At 47.0% G+C, this 27,828-nt stretch overlaps 1 protein-coding gene and 1 long non-coding RNA gene across 2 annotated transcripts in view; one reads left to right on the top strand and one right to left on the bottom strand.

Moving 5' to 3' along the window:
* Nucleotides 1-24,144, top strand: part of LOC140419995 (uncharacterized) — a 55,431-nt gene extending 31,287 nt beyond the window's left edge. Inside the window, exon 2 of the mRNA XM_072504031.1 lies at nucleotides 22,052-24,144. Coding sequence (XP_072360132.1) covers nucleotides 22,052-23,023 — 972 coding nt within the window. The 3' untranslated portion in view covers nucleotides 23,024-24,144. The remainder of the gene's footprint in view (nucleotides 1-22,051) is intronic.
* LOC140420005 (uncharacterized) lies at nucleotides 1,074-7,050 on the bottom strand. Its single transcript, XR_011946130.1, has 2 exons — nucleotides 6,856-7,050; nucleotides 1,074-6,307 (listed from the first exon to the last, which is right to left on the bottom strand). It is a non-coding gene; the product is annotated as an uncharacterized lncRNA (long non-coding RNA).
* Nucleotides 24,145-27,828: the final 3,684 nt, after the last annotated feature.

Below are 27,828 nucleotides of genomic sequence, written 5' to 3'. Positions count from 1 at the left end.
AAATTGCTTTTAACCCAAGAAGCCCAATCTTGAATTTCTGGTATTTGGTATATGGAACGGCATTACAGTTATACAAATAGATACAGAGATCCTACAGTTAGAAAAGGAAAGTTACCCTTTAAACCTCCAGTGCCTAAATCTAATAATAGAATCTCCCAGTATAAATAACATGGATTTGACTTACAAATGTTAAAGTGTTGGTTTAGAGCCAAACGTTTTGACTTTACATCCGAGCCTCGGCACCTTACTGTCTCTATTGCTCGTGTCAATGACAGCCAGGCGACGGAGCTGAGGCTGAATTTAGCTGAGAATAACGGGACCTGTGCACCAGATGGGCGTCGCACTAATAGAGAGACAGGAAGGTGCTGGAGGACTGACTGGGAAATGGGCCTCCGACCGATTGTTATATCGGTCACTCAGAGCTAAAGGGAAACCATCTCTTTAAATACATATACAGGGAAGAGGCTGAATGAAATCTGTCCCTTTTAACCTGCACAAAAACAGGAGACTCAGATTCACAGGTTGCAGGAGGAGATCATTTGGCCCATTGTGTCCCTGCTATCTCTTTGGGAGGACTCTTCCATTCATCCAACTGCTCTGCCCTTTCCCAAGAACTCTGCAAATTCTTCCCATTTAAGTATTTCTCCTTTGGAAAGATACGATTGAATCTACTTTCAGGCCGATCAGAACAATTCGCTGTGCCAAATAAAATAAAATCTCATCTCCCCTCTGGCTCCTTTGCCAATTACTTTAGAGGGACTCAGTTTCTGTTAAAGAGCCTGTCAACTCCCCTCCCCCACTTTCCCTAAAGTACATCAATGTAACATGAAAAGGGCGCACAGTGGTTAGCACTGGGACTACGGCACTGAGGGCCCGGGTTCAGTCACGGCCCTGGGTCACCGTCCGTGTGGAGTTTGCACATTCTCCCCATGTCTGCATGGATCTCGCCCCCACAACCCAAAGATGTACAGAGTAGGTGAATTGGCCACGCTAAATTGCCCCTTCATTGGAAAAAGAATTGGGTACTCTTTAAAAAAAAAATAATAATAATAATTTTAATCAGTCTTGAAAAGTCCAGAAAAATCTAATAATTTTACTGAGAACATTTTATTGATGAAACAACATGGTTTAAAAAAAACAGAAAATAACTTGATAATCAAAGACAACCAGAGTAAAAGGATGTTCACAATATTCTGGACACAAATGGTTTCTCTGCTGCTCCTCTGCACCCTGCTCCCGTGCCTCCCCGCTTTGGACACAGGGAAACTGAGCCCCGGGGGTCATGTCACCATCAGCGCCGGTGTCTCTCCTCCTGGGCCCCGATTGGTTGGCGGCTCATTTCCCATTCACTCCTCCAGCACCTTCCTGTCTCTAGTGGGATGCACATGGCAGTTTCCCAACTGGGGCACAGGCCCCCAGCTCCGTCGCCTGGCTGTCACTGACACAAGCAACAGAGAGCCAGAAAAACAAGGCTGAAATAGGAAGCCAAAACTTGTGTCCCAAACATCTGTTAAGATCTCTGTAAAAATCAGTAACATCTCCAAGAATTTCAAATTCCCAGTGATAGAATTACATCGCGGGATTTCATATTTTTAAACAAAAATAAACTTCAAAGCATACATAAAACAAAAAAAATTAAAAACCAGCACTGTGAACTTCACACTGTAGTTTATAATGACTCCTGCTGTAACCTCAGTTTCACAGGATTCCCTTTAATTCTCCTCAGTATTCCAGCTATTCCCCAAGCTCCAAGATTTGATGGGGATCCTTCCATTAGCTTTCGGTTGAACAACCCTCCAACTTTCCGTCAAGACCTCAAAACTGTGGACTTCTCAGTCCAAGCGTGAGCTTTACTGCCTTCTTGCTGAGGGATTTAAACATTAGAAACACCCCTGGTTCCTCATTACCCTCTCGGCTTCTCGTCCCACAGCTGGTTCACAGCCCCTGCTCCCACAGCTGGTTCACAGCTCCTGCTCCCACAGCTGGTTCACAGCTCCTGCTCCCACAGCTGCCTGCTTCCAAGTTAACTGCAGAATCTGTGAGAAACGCCCAGAATTCCAACCAAGGCCCCACCCTGAATCACTTATCCCCATGGTAACACAGCACAGTAGCATAGTGGTTAGCACAATTGCTTCACAGCTCCAGGGTCCCAGGTTTGATTCCCGGCTTGGGTCACTGTCTGTGTGGAGTCTGCACGTTCTCCCCATGTGTGCGTGGGTTTCCTCCGGGTGCTCCGGTTTCCTCCCACAGTCCAAGGATGGGAAGGTTAGGTGGATTGGCCATGATAAATTGCCCTTAGTGTCCAAAATTTCCCTTAGTGGGGTTACTGGGATAGGGTGGAGGTGTGGGCTTGGGTAGGGTGCTCTTTCCAAGAGCCGGTGCAGACTCGATGGGCCGAATGACCTCCTTCTGCACTCTAAATTCTATGATTCTATGTCCAACAGATGCTGAAATTAATGGACATCCAGCTTCAAAACTAAACCTTCTGACCCTGAGGTCTGCATGAAGAATTCACCTCTGGAACCAAGGCAGGACAGTAATTGTCAGACCTGATGTCTCCAGCTAAAAGAGCCCAGCTGCCCTTTTACAGATCTTACCCTTCCAGCTTTGACTTCAAGTCAACATCGGCCTCACTTTGTGATTGTGAATTCCCCGAGAGTGTTTCTGCAAGATTCTCAACCCAGATTTTCCATTTATCTTCCTTTAAAAAAAAATCTAATTCCCAAGCTAAAAGTTATATTTCTGAAACATGAATTATGAAACGAGGTATTCGCAACATTTCCTCAGCAACAATGAAAATGTATCACGTTCGTAATATCCTATTTTGAATATTACACCTTACAACGTGCTGTATATATTCACAACAGCCATGATCTTATTGAATGGTGGAGCCGGCTCAAAGGGCCAAATGGCCGACTCCTGCTAATTTAAACACTGCAAATTTCCCTGTGTTTAAATATCTGATAACCTGCAATAGACAGAATAATCCCTCCATTGTCCCCATCACATTCACCAGTCTATCTTGCTATCAGCACACTGCTGAATTCCATGTCCAGGAATCAGTCCACTGAAGATGGAAACATTACTTCTTGCTGTGTTTTCTGAAAGTTTTCTTCCAATAATTATCGTCCAAAGTTCCTTCTGCGAGAGGAGAGTCCTCGTTGCTGCTCAGATGTGAGTTTTCAAGTTCAGTTTTGAAAACAGTCTGTTCAGAGTTCACCTTTTGAACTTTATTTTCTTCCATGTGTGTAGTTTCCCCATTGTTTCAATCCAAAGTGAATGTCCTGGTCAATCCCACATTTAAACTCTCTTCTTCTGGCTCAGTTGTAGGCGGAGCTTCATTTTTCAGTTCATTTCCCAGACTCCAACATTTTGGATTCTCTTTTGGAGACAGCAAGTTCAAAATGGCTTGTTTTGTGTCAACAACTCCTTCCTTCATTGGTCAAAATCTTCTTCAGCCACTTTAAGAATGTCATTCAAATGCTTTTTATGTGCAAGCAGAAAAGGTTCTGATATTCCTGTTTGGAGAAAATGGGATCTTGGACTTCAGAAATAGAGGATTGAGAACAAAAGCAGGGCAGTTATGTTGAACCTTTCTAAAGCTCTGGTTCGGCCACAACTAGAATATTGAGTCCAGTTGTGGGTAACCACACTTTAGGAAGGATGTGAGGCTCCTCGAGAGGGTGGAGAGCAGATTTACTAGAATGGTTCCAGGGATGAGGGATTTTAACCATTAGGTTTGGCTGGAGAAGCTGGGGTTGTTCACATTGGAGCAAAGGAGGTTGAGGGGAGGTTTGATAGAGGTGGATGTGAGTATGACAGGTTTAGATATGATGGTTAAAGAAAAGCTGTTGCCATTAGCTGATGGTACACGAATGAAAGGGGGAACATATTAAAAGTTTTACTCATTGATTCAATGAGCTGATTGGCCTCCTTGTCTGCCGTAACGACTATGATCAGCTGCTCCAGTCTCCCCAACTCACGACTCCCTCATCCCTGGTGCCATTCTCGTAAATCTCCTCTGCACCCTCTCTGAGAACTTCACATCTTTCCTAAAGTGTGGGGTCCATATCTCGGGTTCCATTCTAGAGGGATAGAATTGAAAAGCGGGGAGGTTATGTTCAACTTGTTTAGAACCAGGGTTAGACTACACTGGGAGCACTGTCAACATTTGTGATCTCCATTTAGGAAAAGGAAATAGAGGCACTGGAGAAGGTACAACAAAGATTCACAAGAATAATACCAGAACTGAGAGCATTTCACCTTCAGGAAAGGCTGGGGCTGCTTTTCTCTAGAAAAGAGAAGACTGTAGGGTGACCTGTTTTTAAAATTTATTTTTAAAATATAATTTTTTCTTAAGTTTAGAGTATCCAATTTTTTTTCCAATTAAAGGCCAATTTAGCGTGGCGAATTCACCTACCCTGCACATCATTTTGGGTTGTGGGCTGTGAGACCCACGCAGACATGGGAAGAATGTGCAAACAGCACACGGACAGTGACCCGGAGCCGGAATCGAACCCGGGTCCTCAGCGCCGTGAGGCAGCAGTGCAAATCACTATACTACTGTGCCGCCCTAGAATTAAGGGTGGCCTGATGGAAGTCTTTAAGATTATGAAGGGGTTTAATAATCCAATAGAGATATGACGAAAAACTGCTTTAGCCAGCAAGTGGTGAGGATGTGGAACTCACTACCACAGCGAGCGGTTGAGGTGAACAACATGAATACATTGAAGGGGAAGCGAGAGACATACATGAGGGAGAAAGGAATAGAAGGATATGTTGATGGGGGAGATGAAGAGGGGTGGGTGGAAGCTCATGTGGAGCATCAATACTGACAGAGACCAATTGAGCCGACTGGCCTGGCCCTGTGCTGTAGACTCAATGGAACAGAGACAAATGTATTTATTTTAGATCTACCTGTAGTGGGGGGAAATACACTTTACTATCCAGGATCAAAGAAATGTCCTTCGTCAGCTTTTGTGGATCATTTCAGTGGAAATGTGCTCGCTCAGGTTCAAAGAGCATAAGCCCACTGGAAGCAAAGTCGTGAGAACAGCCAGTCCAGCAGAAAGAAACCCTCCGACCCTCCCACGTCATCAAGTGTCAGAATGAACATGATTCAGTCCTGGATGTTATTAACAGCAGCAATAACAACAGAATCCAACCCCTTTCATCACTTATGAACTCGTTGGTGTCTCAGCAGGTTAGATGACTGTGTGAATCCCTTCCCACACACAGAGCAGGTGAACGGTCTCTTCCCGGTGTGAACTCGCTGGTGTGTCAACAGGGCAGATGAATCACTGAATCTCTTCCCACACGTCGAGCAGGTGAATGGCCTCTCCCCGGTGTGAACTCGCTGGTGTTTCCGCAGAGCAGATGACTCACGAAACCCCTTTCCACACACAGAGCAGTTGAATGGCCTCGCCCCGGTGTGAACTCGCTGGTGTGTCTGCAGGTTTGATAACTGAGTGAATCTCTTCTTGCATTCAGCGCAGGTGAACGGCTTCTCCCCAGTGTGAATACGTTGGTGAATCGCCAGTTTCGATGAGGATCTGAATCCCTTCTCACACCCAGAGCAGCTGAATGGTTTCTCTCCGGAGTGAACTAACTTGTGTGATGCTAAGTTGGATGAATTCCTGAATCCCTTCTCACACTCCGAGCAGATGAACGGCCTATCCCCAGTGTGACTGTGTCGATGAATTTCCAGCTGAGATGGGCGTCTGAATCCCTTCCCACAGTCCCCACATTTCCATGGTTTCTCCATGTTGCCCTGTGTCTCTCCAGATTTCACAATCAGTTGAAGAACACGTGTACGGTTTCTCCTTGCTATGAATGATGTGACACCTTTTGGAAGTGTAGCTGGATAAAGTCCTTCGACAGTCACTGTACTGGGACACTCTCACTTGGGTGTGTAGGTGTTGAAGCTTTTCCAGTGATACTAATTTTTAAAGTGGGCTGCATGGTGGCACAGGTTAGCAGTGCGGCCCAAGACACTGAGGACCCGGGTTCGATCCCAGCCCCGGGTCACTGTCTGTGGAATTTGGAGATTCTCCCGATGTCTGTATGGGTTTCACCCCACAACCCAAAGATGCGCAGGTTAGGTGGGTTGGCCACACTAAATTGCCCCTTAATTGGAAAACTATAATTGGGTACTCTAAAAAAATTTTTTTTTAAAGCAGACGAGCAGTTCTTATTCTAGCTTCAAAGACCAACAATATTCAGGTCATGATGAATGAAGTGACTCTGTCAGATCTTGACGTGAGGTTTGGTTTGAGATTCCTGTCTGTAAATTCTCCTCTTCTAAATCCTGTAAAAGGAGTTAACAAAACTCAACTGTCAGTACAGAATAAAAATTCAGAACACGCAATTCTAATTTCCTACGGACATTATTTTTCTCTCCTTCCCCAAAGCCTGGAAATCTCCATCCCACACTCTCTCCCTCCATTCTCACTCTGCTGTATCTAATATAGAGGGGGAATGAGACTAAAGAGAAAATGCTGGAAAATCTCAGCAGGTCTGGCAGCATCTGCAGGGAGAGAAAAGAGCTCATGTTTCGAGTCCATTGACTCTTTGTCAAAGCTAACGGACAGAGAAGTGGGGAATATTTATACTGTGGAGTGAGAATGAAAGACGAGGCTGATGGATTGTTTTACAGAGTCGGCATGGATTCGAGTGATCAAATGGACTCCTTTTGTGCCATAAAGGCTCTATAACTGGAAATATATAATGTAGCTACGGTACTATATTACAAGACTAGAAATAATAAAAATGTATTTATTACCGAACCACCAATAATATATCAAATCTGTACCATATAACACAAGAGAGAATGAGAAAAGAAAGTGTTTTACTCACAGATGGTGGAGGCTGGAGGAAGCTTAAGTCTTCATTCGCACAAACCCCCACTCTGATTGGTTGGTGGACACCTTCCGGTCCTCCAACCTCCCCATTGGTTCATACTGCATTCGGAAGGTCGGGGCGGGCTCTATCTGGCACATGCGCAGACGCCTTGTCCCTCGGACATGCGCAGTCCGCGGCCACGTACCCGCGCAGCGGATAGAGCGGTTTCTCTTGCGCGCACGGCATTGTGGGAACTGCGGCCGCCATTACCCATCCGGAGCCCAGTCTCCAAAATCCTGGCACTGGGATGGAAAGTGGTGACAGGGGGGGGGGGGGGGGGGGTGACGTCAGGGGGGGTGACGTCAGCCTGACACAAAGTACATGTGTGTAGTCACTGGATTGTGACCCCCCCCCTTAGCAAAACAGTTTGTTAACTTCAGGTATAAAGATTTAGACACCTGGGTGACATATTGGGGAGGGCAATAGGTGAGAGTGAAACTGAACCCGAGAGCAACACCTTCAGGGAAGGAGAATTGGGCGTTGAGGGGTGGGATGGGGTCAGGGGTAGGGCAAGAAACTGGGAGACTGCGTTTCCTTTGCTGTATTTGGAAATAAACGTGTTCAAGGTACTGTTCAGCTTGAGACCAATGCTTCCTCTGCAGACATAATTTAGAATTAACATGGTAGCAGAGAATCAGCACTAAACTTTGGTTCCTTGTGTAAGAAGTTTTATTCTCTCTCTCTCTGAGAAGATGCACATTGCTGCTGACAATTTTAGGTACAGAATGGCAGAGAACATTGCAAAATCACAGGCTTTGATTCTCCATCAATTTTCTCATAGGGAGAACAATATCAGAAATAGAACAGTGAAGCTGATGTGGACACGGGTTACTTCCTTCCCCTGAAAGAAGCTAGGTATGGCTTTATCACGAACAGCAAAATGCAAGGTTATGAGTATTTTCAGACTCGGTCGAAGATGATTTCAATATTGCGGAAAACACTCATTTCAGGTACTTTCGTATCAAATAGACAACTCACAGTGAGGCAAAGGAGTCATTGTGTCCGAGTTTCAAATAGACAAAATATTAGTGGCAGATACCAGAACAAAGGTATGTCTGCTGACAAGTGATGTGAAAATGATAATATGGGTCTTGGATGGTAACTGTAGGCGGTTGAACCCGGGAAATACACAGGGGTGATTAATCGGTGTTTTCAACATTGATTCTCAGTATCATTATGTAATGAATTGTTCCCAACGAAAGAATAGTGTTTTTCAAATAACCCATCAAACATAATCTTCTGAGGCTGAGAATGATGATGGTGACTGTTGTGGGACAACCCAGTCCCCACCAGGAGAGACTCAGGATCAGGTTTCAAAGCTTTATTCCGACGTATGAAGGGAGAAATCAATCTTATAATAATAATCTTTATTGTCACAAGTAGGCTAACATTAGCACTACAATGAAGTAACTGTGAAAAGTCCCTCGTCACAACATTCTGGCGCCTGTTCGGGTACACAGAGGGAGAATTCAAAATGTCCAATTTACCGAACAGCACGTCTTTCGTGACTTGTGGGAGAAAACTGAAGCACCTGACGGAAACCCACGCAGACACAGGGAGAACGTGCAGACTCCGCACAGACAGTGACCCAAGCTGGGAATCGAACCTGGAGGTACTCTAGTGCTCTGAAGCAACAGTGCTAACCTTAGTGAACCAGATGGCTTTTAATGACAATCTGCAATGGTATCATCGTCATCATTAGACTTTTAATTCCAGATATTTTATTGAGTTTAAATCCAGCACCTGTCATAGTGGAATTCGAACCCGGATCCCCAGATCATCACCCTGGGTCTCTGGATTACTCGTCCAGTGACAATACCACTTTGTCACCGCCTCTCCAATTAATAAAGTCAAAGATACTATCTGCTTTATTAACTGCTCTCTCAACATGCCCTACCACCTTTAATGACTTATGTACATATACACCAAGGTTCCTCTGTTCCTGAACCTCCTTTAGAGTTTTTCCCTTTATTTTATATTGTCTCTCCATAGTCTTCCTGCCGTAATAAATCACCTCTCACACTTCTGTGAACTGAACTTCATCTGCCACTTGTCTGCCCAATCCACCAACCTGTCAATATCCCTTTGATGTTCGAGACTATCCTCATCACAGTTGACAATGTTTCCAATCAACCCCTGAGCGCCAGTCTGGGTCATGAATATATATCAGGAAGAGCAAGGGTCCCAACACTGACCCCTGGGGAAATTCCACTGCAAACCTTCCTCCAGTCTGAAAAACAACCATTTATCACTACTCTCTGTTCCTGTCACTCAACAATTTCTTATCCAAGTGCCGACTTTCCCTATTATTCCATGAATTAGATTTTTCCTCACAAGTCTGTTGTGTGATTCTGTGTCAAATGTCTTTTGAGAATCCGTATACACCACATCAACAGTGCTGCACTTATCAACCTTCTCTGCGCCCTCCTCAAAATACTCCAGCAAGTTATTTAAACATAATTTTCTCCTAATGAATCCAGGCTGGTTTTCCTTAATTTTCCTGCACTTGTCTAAGTGACCATTGATTCAGCCCCAAACTTTATTTTCCAGGAGTTTCCCTACCACTGAAGTCAGACTGACTAGTCTGTAGTTGCCGGCTTTATCCTCGCATCCCTTTTTGAACAAGGGTGTAACATTCATAATTCTCCAGTCCTCTGGCACCATCCCTGTGTCTAAGGAAGACTGGAAAATTATCACTAGTGTCTCTGCAATTTCCACTCACTTCCCTCAGTATCTCAGGATGCATCTGGTGCTGGAGCCTCATCTACTGTCAGTAAAGATGGTGTTTTTACCACCTCAGAATTACAGATTAATAGAGCAGACGAGGCCCTTCAGCCCATCGTGTCTGCACCAACACATGAAAAACACCTGACCTGCCGACCTAATCCCATTTGCCAGCACTTGGTCTATAGCCTTGAATGTTAAGGCATGCCACGTGCCAATCCAGGTACTTTTTAAAGGATGTGATGCAGCCGACCTCTACCACCCTCCCAGACAGTGCATTCCAGACGGTCACCAACCTCTGGGTAAAAAGGTTTTTCTTCAAATACCCTTTCCCTCACCTTGAACTTGTGTCCTCTCATAACTGACCCTTCAACTAAAGGGAACATCTGCTGCCTATCCACCCTGTCCATGCCCCTCATAACCTACATACATCTATCGGGTCGCTTCTCAGTCTTCGCTGCTCCAGCGAAAACAAACCAAGCCTGTCCAATCTCTCTTCATAACTTAAATGTTCCATCCCAGGCATCATCCTGGTGAATCATTGGAACGTCCCAGTGTGGTGCCATTCATTGAATACTCCTTTGTCAAATTACTCCTTCCAATCATCTCACACTTTTCAGGGTTAAATTCCATCTGCCACTTTTCCACCCATTTAACCATCCCGACTATATCTTCCTGTAACCCAAGACTCTCAACCTAACTGTTAACCATCCGTCCATTCTTTGTGTCATCCGCAAACTTACTGTTCCTGCCCCCCACATAGTCATCTGCCATTTATATAAATGATGAACAATAGGGGACCCGGGACTGATCCCTGTGGTACACCACTGGACACTGGCTTCCTGTTACCAAAGCAGCCGCCTGTCATCACCCTCGGTCTCCTACAGCTAAGCCTCCTCTTTCTCAATTATTAATTCTTCAAGTGCACCAGTTACCTCCTCTCTTACCTCGGTCTGGGTAGAATCTTCTTCCTTTTTAAAGACAGATGCAAAGTACTCATTTAAAACCTTCACTATTTCTCTTGCCTCCACCTGCAAGTTCTCCTTTGGTCCTTCAATACCCAGCCTGATTCTCCATTGTATTTCTACCTGAGATCGTTCATCTGCGCAATTCATTTTTCTGATCTTCACCTCTATCTCCCTCACCATCCAGGCAGCTCTGGATTTATTTCTTTTATATTTCCATCAAGAAATATACCTTTTTCTAGTTCTTTCTGTTTTTACTTTCGATCTACCTGTAGTAGCAGTAAAACCACCATTTGCCATCCAGGATAAAATAAATGTCCTTCACCAGCTTTTGTGGTACATTTCAGTGGAAATGTGCTCTCCCAGGTACAAAGAGCATCAGCCTACTGGAAACAAAGTCGTGATACCAGCCAGTCCTGCAGAGAAAAACCCTCAAATCCTCCCACTTCACCAAGTGTGAAAATGAACATGGTTCAGTCCTGGATGTGATTAACAGCAGCAATAACAGCAGAATCCAATCCCTGTAATCACTTGTGAACTTGTTGATGTCTCCGCAGGTGGGATAACTGAGCAAATCCCTTCCCACACTGAGAGCAGGTGAATGGTCTCTCCCCAGTGTGAACTCGCTGATGTTTCTGCAGCTGGAACAATTTACTGAATTCCTTCCCACACGGAGAGCAGGTGAATGGTCTCTATTGAGTGTGAATGTGCTTGTGTGTCCGCAGGTTTGATAACTGAGTGAATCCCTTCCCACACTGAGAGCAGGTGAATGGCCTCTCCCCAGTGTGAAGGCGCTGGTGTCTCTGTAGGTGGAATAACTGAGTGAATCCCTTCCCACATTGAGAGCAGGTGAACGGCCTCTCTCCAGTGTGAACCCGCTGGTGTTTCTGCAGGTCGGATAACTGAGTGAATCCCTTCCCACACTGAGAGCAGGTGAATGGCCTCTCCCCAGTGTGAAGGCGCTGGTGTCTCTTCAAGTGGAATAACTGAGTGAATCCCTTCCCACATCGAGAGCAGGCGAACGGCCTCTCTCCATTGTGAAGGCGCTGGTGTCTCTTCAGGTTGAATACCTGAATGAATCCCTTCCCACATTGAGAGCAGATGAACGTCCTCTCCCCAGTGTGAACTCGCTGGTGTTTCTGCAGGTCGGATAATTGAGTGAATCCCTTCTCACACTGAGGGCAGGTGAACGGTCTCTCCCCAGTGTGACTGCGTCAATGAACTTCCAGCTTAGATGGGGCTTTGTATCCCTTCCCACAGTCCCCACATTTCCATTGTTTCTCCATGTTTTGGGTGTCCTCGTGTCTCTCCAGGTTGGACAATCAGTTGAAGCCTTGTCCACACACAGAACACGTGTACGGTCTCTCCCGTTGTGAATGCTGCAATGTTTTTTCAGGTTGTGTAACTGGTTAAAGTTCTTTCCACAGTCACTGCTCTGGAACACTCACTCGGGTGTGTATGTCTCGGTGCTTTTCCAGTCACACTGATGTTTAACATCTTTTAAAATAGGCAGATCAGGGAAACATCTCTCCTTGTAAACTCAAAGGCCGATGATATTCAGCCCCGATGAATCGAGTGACTCTGTGAGATTGGGATGTGATCATTGAAACTTCTGTCTGTAATTCCTCCTCTTCTAATATCCTGTAAAAACAATTTACAAAAAGTTACTTTACTCCTCCTCATTTTGGAGAAGGTATCCTGAGGGTAACGACAGTCTGGCCGTGGGGTTAATCCTCCGGGTCCTCAGTCTTATTGAGGAATGTCCCCTTGGATCTATTGTGGTGGTGATTCTTTTGTATTTTTGTTCTTTTGAGACGGTTTATGTGTCACTGTCAGCACAGGATAGAAATTCAGAACAGACAATTCTAGTTCCCAGAGAACATTCTTTCCTCTCTCATTCCCCAAACGCTGTAAATCTCCATCCCACACACTCTCCCTCCATTCTCACTCTGCTGTATCCAATATTTACCCTCCCAATTCTCTTGAAGATGCCAATTCAGGCTAATTGACAGATCCATGCTCAGTGCTTTCTGTCCTGGGCACAGAGATCATAACAAATAGGAGCTGCAGTCAACCATTCAGCCCATCAAGCCTGCTCAACCATTCAATCTCATTGGCCGATCTACCTCAGCACCATTCCAAAACTAATCCCCATATCCCTCGATATCTTCAATATCTAGAAATGTATCAATGTTGGTCCTGAAAATACTTGATAACTGAGGCAATGTCGCACAGTGGTTAGCACTGTTGCTTCACAGCGCCGGGGATCCGAGTTCGATTCCCAGCTTGGGTCACTGTCTGTGCGGAGTCTGCACATTCTCCCCGTATGTGCGTGGGTTTCCTCCGGGTTCTCCGGTTTCCTCCTACAGTCCAAAGATGTGCAGGTTCGGTGGATTGGCCATGATAAATTGCCCTTAGTATCCAAAATTGCCCTTAGTGTTGGGTGGGGTTACTGGGTTATGGGGATAGGATGGAGGTGTGGACCTTGGGTCGGGTACTCTTTCCAAGAGCCGGTGCAGACTCGATGGGCCAAATGGCCTCCTTCTGCACTGTAAATCCTATGTAAAAGACGTACTGTTAGGTGAATTGGACATTCTGAATTCTCGTTTTGTGTACCCGAACAGGTGCCAGAGTGTGACGACTAGGGGATTTTCACAGTAACTTCATTACAGTGTTAATGTAAGCCTACTTGTGACAATAAAGATTATTATTATTACTATCATCCGTGTTACTGACCAGAGGCTGAGTGTACTGACTCAATATCTGTGAGCTCATGAGGCCGAGCTGCAAAACATCATGAAGAGACTCGATGATCCTGAGGAGAGAATCCTGAACGTTGAGCAAGATGCCTCCTCGAAGGAGGCAAGATGCCTCCTCGAAGGAGGCAAGAATTCAATCCCTGGAAAACTGGCCAGTGGCAGAAGTCCAGGAGGACTTGGAGAACCGAGGGTCAGAGAAAGAACATCCGAGTCGTCGGCCTGCCAGAAGGTGTTAGGTTCTTCGAGGACCGGCTGCCACGTTTTCCCAAGTTGGATGTGAAGCCTGGGCGATTCCAATGAGAAAGGGCATCGGATCCTGTCTTTGAGGCCGAGGAATAGTTTTCATCCCAGGCCTGGAATCATTCACTTCCACAACTTGAAAGATCACCAGAAGGTCCTGGAGACGGGTAAGGTGAGGTGGGACCTGGCTCCATGAGGGAGTGAGGATTTCCTTCTTCCAGGACTTTTCGGCAACAAAGAAAATGAAACATCGAGATTTCGATGAAGTTTGAAGGGAACTCAAGGCTGCGGGAGTGAATTACGTCGCTTTATCCTGTGACCCGGAAAATATCTGACAACTCCGTCAAGTCTTTTGATAATCTGACTACTGCCTTGGTCTTCATTAAATCCATGAAGGGCAAGGATTTGGAGGGATGGTTTGCAGCTCGGACTAACTCAGGCTCTAATCCGGACTCTTTCCTTATCACTGTTTTGTTGTCTGAATTTGTTATCTTTTATCCCATTGAAGGGAGTTGTTATTCTGTGAGGGCCGATTGAATGTCTTCTTCTCCCTCGAGTGTTCTAGGGACTCGTATTATCTTATCTCAGTTATGGTAGATGTGCTGTGTGCTTATTAATTCATCGTCTTTCTTCTATTATCTGAGCGTTAATCATGGCAGAACCGAATGGTGCCATTGCTGAAGGGTGGGTATTGATAGATGCAGGTCTTCACGGGTGGGTCCAAAATGCAGGAGGGTCATTCGATCTCTATTCCCTTGTTGGCCCTTCTTTTCTTCTTCTCATTTTGGAGAAGGTATCCTGAGGGTAACGACAGTCTGGTCGTGGGGTTAATCCTCCGGGTCCTCAGTCTTATTGCGGAATGTCCCCTTGGATCTATTGTGGTGGTGATTCCTTTGTATTTTTGTTATTATGGGAGGGTTTATGTGTTGTTGATTTTATCCTACTCTGGTACAGACGGGGCTTTTATCCCTGAAAGGAGCAGTTTGGGGAAACTTTGGTGCCTCTGGTGTAAAGTGAGTTGGAGGAGGGGGTAATGATGCACGCACGATTGTGGTGTAAAAATCTGTTCCTGTTCTCTCTGTCGCCTAACTAATGGCGACAGTTAATCATCAAATTTTCTCAGGGAATGTATGGGGCATTTATCGCTCTATCAGAAGGAAAATGATTGTCTCCTTTCTTAAGGAGAAAGTTGACACAGCTTTATTCCAGGAAACACATCTAGATTAAACTCAATTGGGGTCGACACGGTGGCACGGTGGTTAGCACGGGTGCATCACAGCTCTAGGGTCTCAGGTTCAATTCCGGCCTCGGGTGACTGGCTGTGTGGAGTTTGCACATTCTCCCAGTGTCTTTGTGGGTTTCCTCCGGGATCGCTGGTTTCCTCCCACAGTCCAAAGATGTGCAGATTAGGTGGATTGGCCATGCTACATTGCCCCTTATGTTCAAAAAAGTTGGGTTGGGTTACTGGATGACTCGGATAGGCTGGAGGCATGGGCTTAAGGAGAGTGCTCTTCCAAAAGCAGGTGCAGACATGATGGGCCGAATGGCCTCCTTCTGCACTGTCAAGATTCTGATATGAGGAATACATTTAATTGAGGCGGGATTGGGTGAGGCAGGTATTTTTCGCCTCTTTTTCATCAAGTAGCAGGGGTATGGCAAACTTTATTAATAAAAATATCCCTTTTAAAGTTGAAACCTGCACAAAGGACAAAGCAGATAGATATGTGATCATTAGAGGTTTGGTGCATGGAGATGTTGTTTCAATAATGAATGTTTATGGATCCCCGAATTACTCCCGGAGTTAATTACGAATGCTTTTGTGGATTTCGCAAAGTTAGCTTCAACTAACATTTTTGTGGTTGGCGACTTCAACTGCCACTTATATCCTCTGGTAAATAAGCTCCCGGTTACCAAGGTACGTTACATGGATGTTTGGAGAACTTTGCATCTGAGGGGCGGAGATTTTACGTTCTTTCCAGCCCCACATCAATGTAATACTAGAATCAACGACTTTTTTGTGCCGAAGACGATCCGACACCTGGTGTCCTCCTGCACCACAGGAAACATTATAATTTTGGACCAATCCACCTCACCAGCCCCCCCACCTCCCCCCCATTTTTCAGGAGCTTCTGCTCGAGGGCTTACCCCCAGGTCAAGAACGTGGAGGTTTGATGCCTTCCTGCTAAGAGGTACCTCACTTAAACTCTTCCTTAAAATGTGTAGCGAGTTCTTCCTTTTCTTTAACTCGGCCCCTGGTATTTCCCCCTCCAGACGTGTGAAGTTTATGCCGGGTGGTGCTGGGGGGGGTAATCATTTCTTACCCTGCTAATAAAAGATTCAGGTGCTGGAGAACCAGCGGCGTCTGGAGGTTTGTTTGGCGAAGGCCGAGGAGAATTTTAAGGAGGCCCGAGTAAGCTATTGCTGAAGGAGGTTAATGCAGCAAGACTCCCTATTTACTCAGCAGGTTGAGAAAAGTTGAAAGATTGCGAGGCAGAAGTTGTACGAGTTTGGGAGTAACCCGAGCAAATACAAATGCCGACTTCAGAGCGATTTTCTCTGTGTGGCTTGGCGGAGGGAAAAGAGCCATGAAGACGGAGTAAATAAACCGAAATTTCGGGAATTCTATGCAGGATTATACAAGTCTGAGCAGTCTGGTGATGTGTTGGCGGTGTGGAGCATTATTTCTCTTCCTTGAATCTCCCGGAGGCCTCAGAAAGACAGCATGAGGCTCTTAAGGCTACTCTTTCTAGGGAAGCGATGTCAAAGACCATGAAGGTAAAGCGCTGGGACCATATGGCTGTGGGTGTGGGTTTTACAGGGGATTTGAGGATTTACTGTTGGATCTATTTGTGGGTATGTATTATCACTTTGACTCAAGTATGCTGCCATCGACTCTTTGTGAGGTTTATGTCTGTTTGATTCTAAAGCGGACAAGGATCACAGGAGTGTGTCTCTTATCAGCCAATCTCTCTTTTGAATGTTGACTTGAAACTGCTATCTAAAGTTCTGGCGAGAAAGCTGGAGGGCATCCTTCCAACAATCATTTCTTAATTTTAATTTAGAGTACCCAATTCATTTTTTCTAATTTAGGGACAATTTAGCTTGGGCCAATCCACCTCCCCTGCACATCTTTGGGTTGTGGGGGTGAAACCCACGCAAACACGGGGAGAATGTGCAAACTCCACACGGACAGTGACCCAGAGCCTGGATCAAACCTGGGACCTCGGCGCCGTGAGGCAGCAGTGCTAACCACTGCACCACCGTGCTGTCCTCCTTCCGGCAATCATGTGGGAGGACCAGTCTGGCCTCGCTCTGCATCACTAACCAGCTGAGCTAAATTGGCTCCTAATTATATTACAAGCTGGGCAGCGGCAGGGTTCATGAATGTCATATTTGGGCTTCTGAGAAGATCTTGACAAATAAATGTATCAAGCTGAGGAAGCAAAGGATGTCAATGTCTTTAAGAGAGAGAGAGAGAGAGAGACCTGGGCTAACCTTCCCAGACTCTGCACCCTCCCTGGATTCACTTCCTTTCCCTTCAGTTGCTGCAAGTCACCAATTGAAGGTCAGAATGAGAAAAGAAATGGAAAGGGGGAGAAAAGAAAGTGTTTTACTCACAAATGTTGGAGACAGGAGGAAGTTTGCGTCCTTGTGAAGTTCAGTCGAGCAGTCACACAAAGCCCGCGCTGATTAGCTGGAGGACCAGAGTCCTTCTGGTCCTCCAACTCTGGCCATTGGTCAATACCTCAGGTAAAAGGTCAGAAGGCGGGCTACCCTTTGCACATGCGCAGCCGCCCCTCTCCCTTGGACATGCGCAGTCGTGGGCAGGAGGAGATCACCGATTGGCTTCTCGCTCTGGCCATCAGCCGGTTGCCTGGAAACCTTGTCTCGAGGAGGTTCTGTTGTCGTTTTTTTTCCCCCTTGTTCAGGGGGCGGGCGAAACAACGGGTGGGGGCGGGGAGCGCCGGGCCTGCGCACTGGAACCCGGTGACGACTGCGCGGAATAGAGTACTTCCTATTGGCTGATTCAAGCAGGGCCCCATTGTGATGTCACAGCGGAAGTGAAGGAAAAAAACTCCTGTCTCCAACATCTGTGAGTAAAACACTTTCCTTTCTCCCCCTTTCCATTTATTGTCTCATTCTGACCTTCAACTGGTCACTTGCAGCAACTGAAGGGAAAGGAAGTGAATCCAGGGAGGGTGCAGACTCTGCAAAGCTTGGCCCAGGTTTCTCTCTCTCAAAGACATTGACATCCTTTGCTCCCTCAGCTTGACACACTTATTTGTCTGGCTAAAAGGATGGTCTCTCGCCACCGGGGGTAGCAGCGCGGTTGGGTGACCTGCACGACTTACTGCGGTTGGAGAAGATAAAGTCTGAGTTAAGGTTGCAGCAGGGGAGTTTGTGAAAAGGTGGGGGATGTTTGTGACCATGTTTGAGGAGCTGTTCGTCGCAGGGGGGGAGGGGGAGGGGGGGGTGAAAAAGGAGAAAAATCTGTACAGACCGTATCGTTGATTGTTGGCAAGAATGTTTCCCGGGGGGGGGGGTGTTTATTTGCTGTAACCTACTTTGATACAAGTTTGAATAAAATGCATTAAAAATAAAAATAAATAAAAGGATGGTCTCTTTCCTGATGTTCAATTAAAGGAAGAGAAAATACTGGAAAATCTCAGCAGGTCTGGTAGCATCTGTAGTGAGAGAAAAAAGCTGTTGTTTCAAGTCCGATGACTCTTTGACAAGACTTTGACAAAGAGTCATCGGTCTCGAAACGTCAGCTCTTTTCTCTCCCTTCAGATGCTGCCAGACCTGCTGAGATTTTCCAGCATTTTCTCTTTCGTTTCAGATTCCAGCACCTGCAGTAATTTCCTTTTATCACAATTAAAGGGCTGGTTTCTCCAGGAGATGGCTGCTATTTAATGGGACAGTAAATTAATATCGGTTAGAGATATGTCTAGTAGTTTTAAATTAGATATATTATTTATGGTCTGCAATAAACTACATTTACTATTATTTCTGGTTGTGTAATATTGTACTGTCGCCACTTATATATTTCCAGTCATCTCTTCCCTCAAAAGGCTATTAGTCTATGGAATTCGCTTCCACAGGGATCCGTGGAGTCTGTGGGTCACTGAATATAATCAAGGATGAGTTGGACAGATTTTTAATATTTCTTTTATGTTTTCTTCAGCATTTTTAAAACAATGAATGCAACAAAATAACAGAAATATTGATGGAAAATGGGTACAGTGTAGAACAACTGATACTGCCGCATAAATGCAAGCAACATATTGCAGAATTAATTCATAGCTGGATATTTGAGCGACCAGAGCCCCAAGATGAAATGCCAGATCAGTTAACAGGTTAACATAGTGAGTGGGGAAAGATGGTAAGATGATATAAAAACAGAAGCATAACAATGCAGGGCGCATACCCCAAAAATTACAAAACAGACTAGCAACATAGTCAAATTAAAATAGCATAGATGACGTAGAATCTCTATAGTGCAGAAGGAGGCCATTCGCTTCTTCAAGTCTGCACTGACCCTCAGAAAAGCACTCACAGAGGCAGACTCCCCATCCTATTCCCATAATCTGGTGCATTGATCATGGTCAACCCACCTAACCTAACATCGTTTGTGTGCGGAGGGGCAAGAATTCAAAAATCCCTAAAACAGTACTACAATGGAGAAGAATCATGGGAGGCTTGGCCCTCCTTAACTTGCAATACTATCACTGGGCAGCCACGGCCGAAAGAGTGAGGAGATGGGTAAAGGGCCCAGACATGGAATGGTTGATGATGGCCGAGTCCTCATGTACAGGAATGACCCTCCGGGCCCTCGCCACGGCAACACTCCCATCCCCGCCAGCAAAACACTCAAGTCCAGTGGTGGTAGCTACCCTGAGAACCTGGAACCAGATGTGGCAGCATTTCAGTCTGACCGATGTGTCCTTCATGGCCCCCATCTGCGGCAACCATAGGTTTGCACCAGCCATTCTCGACACCACCTTCAAGAGGTAGAGACAGGACGGGGGAACACTGATGGTTCGGGACTTTTACACGGGAAATAGACTAGCGACCTTAGAGGAGCTGACGGAGAGGCTGGACCTACCAAACAGGGATGAGCTCCAGGTCAAAAATTTTCTCCACAAGGAGACACCAGCACACCCAGGAACCCTGAGAAGCACAATGCAAGAGGGGTTACTGGACGCAGACAGTCTGGGGAATGGAAACTGTGGGGACCTGTACGGACAACTCTTAATAAGGATACGCTCCTAGCACACTGGGCTAAATCGCTGGCTTTGAAAGCAGACCAAGGCAGGCCAGCAGCACGGTTCGATTCCCGTAACAGCCTCCCCGAACAGGCGCCGGAATGTGGCGACTAGGGGCTTTTCACAGTAACTTCATTTGAGGCCGACTTGTGACAATAAGCGATTTTCATTTTCATACTTGACCAAACCCAGGAAAAATGGGAGGAAGAGCGAGGGACGGAAATAGGGTGGGGACTCTGGAGCGAAGCACTGAACGGAACCAACTCCACCTTCTCCTACGCAGCTGAATGTTGTGCACAGAGCACACCTGACAAGAACCCGAATGAGCAGGTTCTTCCCGGAGATGGAGGACAAACGTGAATGGTGCCAGCGGGGCCCGGCAAACCATGCCCACATGTTCTGGGTATGCCCCACACTTGTCGAATTCCTATTTAGAGGCAATGTCCATGGCTATGAGGGTGGAGCCGTGCCCACAAATGGCAGTCGTCGGGGTATCGGACCAGCCAGAACTATTCATGGGGAAGAGGGCGGACGCCCTTGCCTTTGGTTCTCTAATCGGCCGCTGGAGAATCCTGCTCGGCTGGCGATTAGCAGCACCACCCACAGCTGCAGACTGGCTGGCAGACCAATCGGGATTTCTCCACCTGGAGAAGATCAAGTTCACCGTCCGAGGGTCAGAGGATGGTTCCCACAAAGTGTGGAGGCCATTCACCAACTTGTTCCAGGACCTGTTTGAAGCCAGCGGCCAATGGAACACTGGGAGGGAGATGAATGTACGGGAGCCAACGGGATCACAGGGAGCAGGCAGGAAAAGGGGAGGGGGGGCTACTGGGACAAGGAGGGAGAACCAGAAACCAACTGACACAGACCAGAGAGCCCAGAACAAAAACACAAGAAGAGGAACCCCAAGGGAAGGTTTAAAACAGGACAGGGAGTGCGCGGGGGGGAAGGGAGGGCACCGTCCACTTGTAAATAACAGATAACTCCCATTGTACAGTGAAGGGCCCAGGAAAGGACCCAGAAACGACGAGTGAAGGGGGCGGAGGGGAGGGACGGGAGATGGAGGGATCGGCACAAAGGAAATTGACATGCACATTGTAATCGGCAGAGGTACCCTGACTGCTTGGATAGTGTATAATAAGCATTGCCACAAGTCTGTTACTGGATCAAAAAGAGGTGAAAAAAACTGCCCCATCCAATCCCGCCTCAATTTAAAGTGTTCCTCATAATCCAGATGAGTTTCCTGTAATAAAACTATGTCGACTTTCTTCTTAAGAAAGGGAGAGGATCGTTTTCCTTCTGATAGGGTGATGGATGCCCCGTACATTCCCTGAGAAAATTTGCAGATTAACTGATGCCATTAGTTAGGCGACAGAGAGAACAGGAACAGATTTTCACACCACAATCGGACGTGCGCCATTACCCCCTCCTCCAACTCACTTTACCAAAGTTTCCCCAAACTGCTCCTTTCACAGATAAAAGCCCCGTCTGTACCAGAGTGGAATAAAGTCAACAACACATAAACCGTCTCAAAAGAACAAAAATACAAAAGAATCACCACCACAATAGATCCAAGGGGACATTCCTCAATAAGACTGAGGACCCGGAGGATTAACCCCACGGCCAGACTGTCGTTACCCTCAGGATACCTTCTCCAAAATGAGGAGAAGTAAAGTAACTTTTTATAAATTGTTTTTACAGGATATTAGAAGAGGAGGAATTACAGACAGAAATCTCAAATGTCACGTCTCAATCTGACTGAGTCTCTCAATTCCTTGGAACTGAGTATCACCGGACTTTGAATCGAGAAGGAGAAATGTCTGTCTTTTCTGTCGGCTTCAAAACATCAGTGTGACTGGAAAAGCCCCGAGACACACACACCCGAGTGAGAGTGTTCCAGAGCACTGACTGTGGAAAGAGCTTTAACCAGTTACACAGCCTGAAAAAACATCACACCATTCACAGCGGGGAGAGACCGTACACGTGTTCTGTGTGTGGACGAGGCTTCAACTGATCGACAAACCTGGAGAGACACGAGGAGACCCACACCCTGGAGAAACAGTGGAAATGTGGGGACTGTGGGAAGGGATTCAGGGCCCCATCTCAGCTGGAAGCTCATCGGCGCAGTCACTCTGGGGAGAGGCCGTTCACCTGCTCTGTGTGTGAGAAGGGATTCATTCGGTTATTCGCTCTGCAGAAACACCAGCGAGTTCACACTGGGGAGAGGCCGTTCACCTGCTCTCAATGTGAGAAGGGATTCGGTGATTCATCCGCCCTGCGGATACATCAGCGAGTTCACACTGGGGAGAGGCCGTTCACCTGCTCTCAGTGTGAGAAGGGATTCACTACTTCCTCGAGCCTGCTGTCACACCAGCGAGTTCACACTGGGGAGAGGCCGTTCACTTGCTCTCAATGTGAGAAGGGATTCACTCAGTTATCCCACCTGCAGAGACACCAGCGAGTTCACACTGGGGAGAGGCCGTTCCCCTGCTCTCAGTGTGAGAAGGGATTCACTCGGTTATCCAGCCTGCTGACACACCAGCGAGTTCACACTGGGGAGAGGCCGTTCACCTGCTCTCAGTGTGATAAGGGATTCACTACTTCATCGAGCCTGCTGGCACACAAGCAAGTTCACATTGGGGAGAGGCCGTTCACCTGCTCTCAGTGTGAGAAGGGATTCACTCAATCATCCGACCTGCTGAGACATCAGCGAGTTCACACTGGGGAGAGGTCGTTCACCTGCTCTCAGTGTGAGAAGGGATTCACTCAATCATCCGACCTGCGGAGGCATCAGCGAGTTCACACTGGGGAGAGGCCGTTCACCTGCTCTCAGTGTGAGAAGGGTTTCACTCAATCATCCGGCCTGCGGAGACATCAGCGAGTTCACACTGAGGAGAGGCCGTTCACCTGCTCTCAGTGTGGGAAGGGATTCACTCACTTATCCAGGCTGCTGACACACCAGCGAGTTCACACTGGGGAGAGGCCGTTCACCTGCTCTCAGTGTGAGGATGGATTCACTCACTTATCCAGGCTGCTGACACACCAGCGACTTCACACTGGGGAGAGGCTGTTCACCTGCTCTCAGTGTGAGAAGGGATTCACTTGGTTATCCCACCTGCGGAGACACCAGCGAGTTCACACAGGGGAGAAGGCGTTAACCTGCTCTTAGTGAGAGAAGGGACTCAGATATCCATACACCCTACAGGAACACTAGCAAGTTCACACCTGGAAGAAGCCATTCACCTGCTCTGTGCAGGGGAGACATTGTTGCTAACTTTTGGTTGGTTCAATTGGCTGTTTTATAACCTTCGCTCTAGAGTTGCTGGGTATTTTTATGATGCCGCCACGAGGTTCAAGTTCAAGGACTGATCAATAACTCAACACACCAATTGGCAAGATTCAAATCAAAAATCATTTATTATACACAGTAAATCACTACTCATGCATAAACTCTACTTTCTAGTCTATTCCTATCACTAAAAGGCCTATATTTAGCTTCGGAATTGGCCCACCAGGTATGGGGAACAAATGGCCTTTCGTTCAGGTCCTGAGTCTGCAGGATTCAAAAGGTAGTATGGACTTGTAGCTAGGAGGGCCTATCTCGTAGCGAGCGTTGACTTGAGACTTACTTGGGTGGAGTGGCAGCTGAGACAGGTCACTCTCACGGGTTGATTCAAGTTGCTGAGTGACCCTGCCAAAGAAGGACGATTTGAACTTGGGGGCTTTACTTCATAGTCCCCAGGGGCTTCCCGCCTTTCGGGGCGGACCCCGTACCTGGTTCCAAGTGATTGGACTGCTTTCCGATCACTGTGATCGATTTCTCCAATACTGGAGTTGTTCCCCGATCGTTGGGCGGTCCCTAAATGTTCATTGGCCTTCCTTTGTCTTGGCTCCTGCTGGCACCGAGGAGTCTGGCTTGGCTTTATTTACCTTAACTGTTGCCATTGTGCCTTGGAATCGCACATTACTATGTAGGTGGCTGCTGCATTACTATGCAGATGGCTGCTGGTTTCAGTGCTGTCTGGTTGTTTTGCAGGTTTCAATATACATGATTTCTGCACTTGCTAGTCTTTGCCTGTGTTGGCTGAATTTCCCTTCAGCCTTTGCGATTCTCCATTTTAAGTCGGGAAGTGGCCAACCCAGGTGGCTACAACATTCAATGATCCATCCCAACTACAGAGACACTAGCGAGTTAATTCTGGGGAGAGACCATTCAACTGCTCTCAATGTGGGAAGGGGTTTTTGTGATTCATCACACCTGTTGTGACTCCAACAAGTTCAGAATAAATTACAGATGTTGGCTCCGTTGTTATTGTTTCTGCTCTCACTGACATCCAGGACTGCATTTTGTTCATTCTGACATCTGGTGAATGGTGATGATTGGAGGGTTTCTTTCTGCTGGACTGGCCGGTCTAACACCGCTGCCTCCGGTGGGCTGACCATTTTTGAGCCTCGTTGCGATCACTTGGTTCCAAGTTTGACGAGGAACACAGAATGAAAAGGTGTTTGCACGTTGGAAGATATTTAGTTCCCAAAGCAGCCATGTTGCCATGAAGATGGGCTATGGTGGTTACAGGGTTCTTTTGCCTAATTTATCTGGGTGTTTCCCGCAGAAGGAAACTGTCAGGGTATGAGGGACAAGTTGTCTGTGGTAGATTGGGAAATTACAATAAACATATCACTGAAAGTGGCAACGCAGGTGGATAAGGAGCTAAGAAGGCAGGCGGCATGCTTGTCTTCATTGGTCGGGGCATTGAGTCTAAAAAGTGGCAAATCATGCTGCAGCTGTACAGAACCTTAGTTAGGCCACACGTGGAATATTGCCGACAATTCTGGTCACCATAATACCAAAAGGATGTGGAGGCTTTGGAGAGAGTACAGAGGAGGTTTACCAGGATGTTGCCTGGCCTGGAGAGTATTAGCTGTCAGGAGAGGTTGGATAAATTCGGATTGTTTTCACTCGAGCGACGGAGGTTGACGGACGACCTGATAAAAGTTTACAAAATTATGAGTGGCATGGACAGAGTGGATAATCAGAAGCTTTTTCCCAGGTTGGAAGAGTCAATTACCAGGTGACAGAGGTTTAAGGTGCGAGGGGCAAAGTTTTTTTTTCAACATTTTATTAAGGCATTTATGCTTTTATAACAATAAGCGATACAAATGTACTAAACATAGTTCAGTGGGTAAACATCCCTCCATCTCCCACTGCTCCCGCCTACTCTAGACACAACGTAGCCAAACTCCCCCCTCTTCCATCACCCCCCCCACCCTTTATTGCCTCTGCTGACAGTTTAGTTTCCTCTGAAGGAGTCGATAAACGGCTGCCACCTCCGAACGAACCCTAACGTTGATCCTCTCAGGGTGAACTTAATTTTCTCAAGTCTAAGAAACCCAGCCATGTTGCTGACCCAAACCCCAGATTTTGGGGGCTTTGTGTCCCTCCATGCTAACAATATCCGTCTCCGGGCTACCAAGGCGACTAAGGCCAAGACGTCAGCCTCTCTCGCCCCCTGAACCCCCGGTTCTTCCGAAACTCCAAAGATCGCTACCTCTGGACTCGGCGCCACCCTTGTTTTTAGCACAATGGACATGACATCCGCAAATCCCTGCCAGTGTCCCCTAAGCTTCGGGCATGCCCAAAACATGTGGACATGGTTTGTGGGCCCTCCCGCACACTTCACACACCTGTCCTCTATCCCAAAAAACTTGCTCATCCGGGCCACCGTCATGTGTGTCCGATGAACCACCTTGAATTGTATCAGGCTGAGCCTGGCACATGATGAGGACGTGTTGACTCTGTTCAGAGCATCCTCCCACAGACCCGCCTCTACCTCCCCTCCCAACTCATCTTCCCATTTACACTTTAGCTCACCTAACTGGGTTTCCTCCCACTCCATAAGTTCTTTGTAAATTTCCAAAACCTCCCCCTCCCCCACCCCCGTTCCAGAAACCACCTTGTCCTGTATCCCTTTGTGGCGGTAGAAGCGGAAAGGTCGAAACTGCCTTCGCGCAAAATCCCTTATCTGCAGGTATCGAAACCCATTCCCTCGCGGCAATTCAAACTCCTCCTCCAAATCCTCGAAACGTGGAAAGCTCCCATCAATAAATAGATCCCCTAGCCTCTCAATCCTCTCAAATGAGGGGCTCGTTGGTCTGGGGGAATGATTCCCGCTTTGGGTGTTTTGGTCTTGAAGATAGCGGTTTCAAATCCCAGTTGAGCCCGTTGATGATGTTATCTGTCGGTCAAGCAACATGTTTTCTCAGGGATCAGTCCTGGGTCCTCTGCTATTTGTGATTTTGATCAATGGCTTGGAGGAGGGGGCTGAAGGGTGGGTCAGTAAATTTGCTGATGACACCAAGATTGGTGGACTAGTGGGTGAGGTGGAGGGCTGTTGTATGCTGTAAAGAGACATTGATAGGATGCAGAGCTGGGCCGAAAAATGGCAGATGGAGTTTAACCCTGATAAGTGTGAGGTGATTCATTTTGGTAGAAAAAATTGAATGCGGATTACAGGGTCAACGGCAGGGTTCTGAGGAATGTGGAGGAACAGAGAGATCTTGGGGTTCATGTCCACAGATCTCTGAAGGTTGCCACTCAAGTGGATAGGGCCGTTAAGAAGGCTTATAGTGTGTTATCGTTTATTAACAGGGGACTTGAGTTTAAGAGCCGAGGGGTTATGCTGCAACTATACATGACCCTGGTGAGACCACATTTGGAGTATTGTATGCAGTTCTGGTCACCTCATTATAGGAAGGATGTGGAAGCATTGGAAAGGGTGCAAAGGAGATCTACCAGGATGCTGCCTGGTTTGCAGGATAGGTCTTATGAGGAAAGGTTGAGGGAGCTAGGGCTTTCCTCTTTGGAGCGGAGGAGGATGAGAGGCGACTTAATAGAGGTTTATAAGATAATGAGGGGGATAGATAGAGTGGACGGTCAGAGACTATTTCCTTGGGTGGATGTAGCTGTTACAAGGGGGCATAACTATAAGATTCAGGGTGGAAGGTATAGGAGGGATGTCCGAGGTAGGTTCTTTACTCAGAGAGTGGTTAGGGTGTGGAATGGACTGCCTGCTGTGATAGTGGAGTCGGACACTTTAGGAACTTTCAAGCGGTTATTGGATAGGCACATGGAGCACACCAGAATGACAGGAGTGGGATAGCTTGATCTTGGTTTCGGACAATGCTCGGCACAACATCGAGAGCCGAAGGGCCTGTTCTGTGCTGTACTGTTCTATGTAATCCCTGCTCTCTGCCACCTCCGAAGCCCCCAATCAAGCCTCCTCGGGACAAACCAGTGGTTGCCACAAATTGGATCCCACACCAACGCTCCCTGCACTCCTGTATGCTTCCGCCACTGCCCCCAAACTCTTAGAGCCGCCACTACCACTGGGTTTGTGAAGTACCGGGCTGGGGAGAACGGCCGTTACCAATGCCCCCAAACTTGTGCCCTTAAATGATTCCACCTCTACCCGCTCCCACGCTGACCCATTTGCTGGCCAGTAGTAGTTACTAAAGTTCGGCAGTGCCCCCCACCCCACCCCGCTCTAACAGCACCTTCTTTACTCGCAGGGTTTTACCCGCCCACACAAAACCAAAAATCACCCTGTTCACCCGCTTAAAAAAGGCCTTTGGTATAAAAATAGGGAGGCACTGGAAAACAAACAGAAATCTCGGGAGGACCGTCATTTTTACGGTCTGTACCCTCCCCGCCAGTGACAACGGAAGCATGTCCCACCTCCGAAAGTCCTCCTTCTTTGTTCATCTATCCGGGTCAAATTTAATTGATGTTACTGCTCCCATCCCCGTGCCACCTGAATTCCCAAGTAACGGAAACTCCCACCATTTTAAACGGCAGTTCCCCCAGTCTCCTCTCCTGCCCGCTCGCCTGGATCACAAAAACCTCGCTCTTACCCATCTTCAATTTGTACCCCGAGAACTGGTCAAATTCTCCTAAGATCCGCAAAATCTCCCCCA

This window comes from Scyliorhinus torazame, chromosome 5 (genome assembly GCF_047496885.1).
Source record: "Scyliorhinus torazame isolate Kashiwa2021f chromosome 5, sScyTor2.1, whole genome shotgun sequence".
NCBI lineage: Eukaryota > Metazoa > Chordata > Chondrichthyes > Carcharhiniformes > Scyliorhinidae > Scyliorhinus > Scyliorhinus torazame.
The sequence above is the reverse complement of the archived record's forward strand: the minus strand, read 5'-3'. Positions and strand labels throughout refer to the sequence as shown.